This window comes from Phaethon aethereus (genome assembly GCF_964289735.1).
Source record: "Phaethon aethereus genome assembly, chromosome: 17".
In the NCBI taxonomy this organism is placed as follows: Eukaryota; Metazoa; Chordata; class Aves; order Phaethontiformes; family Phaethontidae; genus Phaethon; species Phaethon aethereus.
This window is the reverse complement of record NC_138593.1, coordinates 14,890,972-14,896,420: the sequence shown is the minus strand read 5'-3', so window position 1 is coordinate 14,896,420 and position 5,449 is coordinate 14,890,972. Positions and strand designations below refer to the sequence as shown.

The 5,449-nt window shown below is 70.7% G+C and overlaps 1 protein-coding gene across 1 annotated transcript; it reads left to right on the top strand.

Annotated features, from left to right (window-relative positions):
* Nucleotides 1-3,505: 3,505 nt before the first annotated feature.
* OSM (oncostatin M) lies at nt 3,506-5,170 on the top strand (the record flags this gene model as incomplete). The annotated part of the gene is made up of 3 exons (XM_082007907.1): nt 3,506-3,542; nt 4,396-4,532; nt 4,666-5,170. The coding sequence occupies 3 exons, from the start codon at nt 3,506-3,508 to the stop codon at nt 5,128-5,130; spliced, it is 639 nt and encodes a 212-aa protein (XP_081864033.1). The 3' UTR covers nt 5,131-5,170.
* Between the last annotated feature and the right edge of the window lie 279 nt (nt 5,171-5,449).

Here is a 5,449-nt window from a genome sequence, read left to right as displayed (position 1 = left end):
CGGCCGGCTGTCCCCACGCCGGGTGGCCCAGCGCGGTGGCACGGTGGGCTCCCCCTTCCTTCCCCCCCCCCCCCCTTATTTTTTAATTTGAAGGCTCCCCCCCCGCCCCGGTGTGGGGCAGAGCCGGGTGCAGCATCGCTCCCTGCCTGCTGGGAACGGAGGGACGTGTTGGCTTCGGGGACCTGGTGGCCTCGTGGCAGTGGGACAGTGTCCGGGGGAGGGGGGGCGGTCCCCTCCATGCCACCCCGCGGGCGAGGCCGAAGGGCAGCACCCACCGTGCCATCCTCTGCCCCCAAGGTTGGGGGGCTCGGGAGGAGAGCAGGTGTCCCCGGGGACCTGCGGGGGGGGGGGACGGGGGGACACATGCCAGAGATGGCGGGACGTGTCCCCACGCCCTGTGTGTGTCCCCACGACTGGTCCCTTTGGGGCGGGGGGGGCGGCTGTGATGCTCTGGGGTACCCCATGGCCGGTAAAAGTGTCCCCAAGGCGGGGATTCCCCCCCGGCACCCCAAAAATCTCCAGCGCAGAGATGGGGAGCTGCAGTTCAGCCCCAGCCCCGTGTCCCCTCCGGGATGGCCCCACACCCCTGCCTGGGCCGGCGCATATCGGGGGGGGCCATGGTGACCCCCCCAACTCCTCCCCAGCTGTATTTTCACATAGTTTTTAATAAGGCAATAAAAGTCCTATTATTTTTATTTCCATGTGGCCCTGGGTGGGGCGGCAAAGCAAGTCGCTGCCCCTGGGGAAACTGAGGCACGGGCCCCACTCCCCCGTTTCTGCCCTCCCCGTGCCCCATCCTGGGCCAGCTCCCGCAGTCTGGGGGCAACTGCGGCACAAAGGGATGAACTTGACCCCAGGCCTGGAGCTGCCCCTGCCGTGGCGTCGCCGCGTGCCCGCGGCCTCCACCGTCACCGGCAGCACGGCGGCCCCCGGCGAAGCGGGGCGTGCGGGGTCGGGGCTGTCCCCTCCCGGGGTGCCTGGGGGCTCCTGTGACCCCCTTGGAGACCGGGGCTGTGCGGCGGCGGCCCCGGGTGCCCCCGGGGGCCACGCCTGGTCAACAAGCGAGACTCGGCAGGAGCGCGAGCGCGGCAGAAACCTCCTCGGGGTCTTTTCCCCCGGGGTGGGCCGCGCGGCGGGGCTTGGGCCAGCGGGCGAACGCAGCTCTGCTCCCGACCTGTCTCCCAAAACCAGCCCCCGCTCTCCCATGTACCAAGCGGGAGCGTGCCCGTGCCCCGGCCGTGTCGTCCCTGCGTCAGCTCCCGCACGCTTGCGAGCCGTCGGGTTCCTGCACCCTCCCCGGGCGCGCGCTTTCCTGTCTCGCTCTCTCGTCCGGAGTCATGAGACGCTGGTGACGCGCGCCGAAGCGATGAAGAAATTGCAGCCGGCCCATGCGGTCACCGGCGCTATTTTTGTCCCCGTTGGGTATTGCACAGTCCCCCGCCACCCGCGCTCCTCCGGCGGGGCCGCCACCGCGGCGGCATCGCGCGCGCTGGAAGGCCCACTGGGTCAGGGGAGGGAGGGAGGGGTGGGCGAAGAGGTGGATGGATGGACAGACAGGTAGATGGATGTACAAGTGGACGGATGGATGGGTGGGCAGGTGGGTGGAGGGATGGGCAGGGGCATGGATGGGCAGAGGGACGTACGGATGGGTGGATGGATGGACAGGTGGATGGACGGTTGGTTCATTGGGTGGATGGGTAGGTGAACGGGTGGATGGATGGACAGATGGAGGGGTAGGTAGACAGATGTACAGATGGATGGATGGTTGGTTGGGTGGATGGATGGTTGGTTCATTGGATGGATGGACAGATGGCTGGTTGGTTCGTTGGGTGGATGGATGGGTGGATGGATGATTGGTGGGCAGGTGGAGGGTTGTATGGGTGGACGGATGGATGGACAGGTGGATGCTTGGACAGATGGACAAACTACTTCAGTCAAGCGGGTGTGGAGAGAGAAGGACGTTCTCCTGGCTGCTCCGGCCCTCAGGGCTGCCCTGGGCACAGCCCTGCCCGCTCCGGCCCCATCGAACCCAGCCCAGCCGCCCCCTCTGCCGGGGGACGCCCCGAGGAGGAGGCGGCTGGTGGAGGAAGCAGCGCTGGCCCCCCTCCCGCAGCGGGGAGTCCTGCAGGTCACGGCACGGCTAGGGAGGGGAAATTTGGGGCAAAGAAAATGTTTCTTCCTCTGGAAGTGAGTCACGGCTGCACTCCTCTGCGCCGGAGGAGATCGTATCTCCGGGTCGTCCCCCCACGCTGCCACCAACCCCTCTGAATGTGCGAATTCGGCACAGGGCGGCTCCCGCCGCTCGTGCCGGCGACTTTTGGTGGTCACCAAAACCAACCAGGTTGCGCCGCATCTCAAAAAGCTGATACAATACTTCAATTTTTACGGCGTGGAAAAAGCCCGCCTCGGTGCCGGGATCCGTCCCAGGCTCCACCCGCCGGGAACGGGGAGCGGAGGGGTGCAAGGGGGGTCGCACTGGGTGCCACGGGCAGCACCGAGGCTGCGCCGGACCCTGCGGCAACGCTGGGTTCTCCCGCAGCGGTATTGCATAAGCCTGACGCAGCAGTGAGGGCAGCGCTGCCCGCGCCGCTGCCCGCGCCGGGCTTCCGCTGCCCTCGGCCCCCCGTGCCCTTGGGCAACACCGCGCGGGCCCCGGCACGGCTCTTTGGCGCTGGGCGGTTGCGTTTCCTCCCGGGGGCACCCATGGGTGCTGCCAGGCAGAGGGGCTGAGGTGTGCCACCCCGTGTTCCCCCCCCCTTGGCCAGCACCCGCAGTCATCACCCAGAGGGGTGGGCAGGTGTGAGCAGATGGACAGACGGACGGACAGAGCATCCTCCGGAGCATCGCCCCGCGCCGCAGCCAGGCAGGGTCCCCAGCTGTGCCGGGGCGCCCCGTGGTTCCCGGGCTTCCACCTGCCTCCTTCCCAGGCCGGATTTTCGGCTCCCACGGCCGGACTCGGGACGCAAAGCCCCCGTGATGGGACACGGGTGTCCCCGCATGGCCGACATCCCTGTCCCCGGGTGCCAGCCCCACTACCGCCACTGCCGCCGCCCTCGTTGGCATTTGGGTTTCGGGGCAGCCGAGGCCATTTTGGGTTCAGCCGGCCCGTTGGACACCGAGCGGCAAAACCGGGGCGACACGAAGCGGCCCTTTCCCGAGAAGCCGGCGGGCGCGGGGCGGTGGCGCCGGCGCAGCCGGAGCCGGCACGAGCGGTGGGACCGTGGGCTCCCCGGGCCGGACCCACCAGGACTCCCTCGAGGAACTGAATCGAAGAACAACCCCACCGGCCGGCCGGCATCATTTCCTCCCGCCGGGGCGGCTCACCCCGCTCATTGGCCCCCGGGGCACGGCTTCACTTCTCGCTGGCTTTCCGCTGGGTCTGGGTGCCTCCTTCGGAGGTGGGGGCGAATGGGTGCACTTTAAAAGGCGAGCTTCCCCATCGCCCGGCAGTAAGGAAGTCGCTTGCGCGCCCGGCAGCCCCGCGCCGAAACACCCTGCCCCGGCCATGCGGCGCGACGGGCGGCCCCTGGGCGTGCTGGCAGGTAGGTGTCTGCCGGCGTCCCGCGACTACCCTCTCGCTCGCGCGCCGGCCGCGCCGAGCCGGCCGGGAGCCGCCCGAGGGAGCGCGGCGGCGGGGCCCGCCTGGGGGTTGCGTCGGTGCGTCGCGGCAGATGGTGTCGCCGAGGCTGTCCCTCCCTGTGCCGCGGCGGTGTCGCCTCCCGGGGGTGCCGGTGGGGGATAGGGACGTTCCCCCATGTGGGACGGGGAGCACCAGCGAGGGGCACCCCACGGTGTGGGGACGTCCCCGGGGGAGAAGGGAGGCTGGAGGGGACGCGCTTTGGGATCAGTTTGGGGACGGAGGGCGGAGGGGCAGGGGTCGGCGTGCTGGCACGGAGCCTGCGCCCCGCCAGGCCCTTCGGCTCCCCGCGGCGCAGCAGGGCCGGACGCTGCGTGCCGGTCCTGCGCCGCATCCCAAGTCACCGCTGCCCGCGGCCGTGGGGCATAGCGGGGCCGGGACAGCGCCCAGCCGGAGCCGAGGGGCTGGAGCCGGGAGTGTCACCACTGTTCCCTCCCCGCGGCTGGGCTGCGTTCCCATCTTCATCCTCCTCCTCCTCCCTGCCGGCTCGCCAGCAGGCTTTTGGCACAGGGGGTGGCTTGTCCTTGCAGCAGGACCGGGGCCTTGGGCACCGGAGGACGCACGTGCCTGGCACACGCCGTTCTCGCCTCCAGGCCTGATGCCAGGGTGATGGGCGCACGGGCCAAGCTCTCCCCGCGGCAGCCATCACCGTGGCCTGGGGACCGGTGAGCTCGAGCCTTTCCAGCACGGAGAGGAGGAGGCCTCCCTGCACCCAGAGATGTCCCAATGTCCCCCGTCTCCCTCTTCTTCCTCCTCAGCCGTCACCAAAGGACTCTTCATCCTCTGGGCAGTGCCGGGCCAGGGGGGGCGGCCCCTGCAGCCCCCCACCCTGCAGCAGGTCCAGGCGCTGGTGAGGCACATGGCCGAGGACGCGCAGGAGCTTTTCGCCTTCTACGTAAGTCCCTCCTCCCCGGGGTGAGGGGTCGCTCCTGTCCCCTCCGGGGGGGGACACGGGGCTGGCGGGGGGGGGTCCCGCGCTGCTCCCGTCCCACATCCCTGACCTTGCCCCCGCCCCGGTTCCCGGGCAGGAGGAGGACCAGCGCCTGGCCATCAGCCACCTCTGCCGCACCAACCGCCCGCCCGAGTGGCTGCGGGGAGCGATGACGGGGCCCGGGGGGCTGCGGGGGCTGCGGGGGACCATGGCCCGCATGTCCCAGGCGCTGCAGGACATCACCCGGCACCAGCGCGACCTCAACCCCCCCAACGCCGAAATCCTTCGCCGCTTGGCCAGCACCCACCTGAAGGTGCGAGGGCTCCTCAGCAACCTGGAGGGGCTCTTCCCGGCCCCCAGCCTCGCCCCCGGCCGCCGGCGCCCGCCCGGCCCCACGGCACCCACCAAGGTCTTCCGGCAGAAGCTGGAGGGGTGCCGGATCCTCTGGAGCTACGCCCGCTTCATGGCCAAGCTCAGCGCCCAGCTGGAGGCCAGGAGCCGCCGAGCGCGCCGGGAGAAGCAGAGAGCGCGCCGGGGCTCGCGGCTGCCCGCGCGCTCCTAGTCTAGCCCCGCCATCGCCGGAGCGGCCCCCGCTTCCATCTCCATCCCAATCCACACCGCCCCGGGGATGGAGACCCGCCGGCCGGCCGGGACGCGCCGCAGAGACCCTCGGAGCTCGCACGGGTGAGGACGCAAGCGCGCCGGAAGTGGCTCCCACCACTTGGGCTTGCCGCGATGACCAAGCCGTCCCCGTGCCGCTGCTCGGCTGCAGGACAGCCCCGCTCCGCTCCTGGCAGATCCCCCCCGCGTTTCGGCAGCCCCGGTGCCGCGGGGAGCCGCGTGCTCGGGCGCGCTGGGGTGTCCCCCGGGCGCCCAGCGCT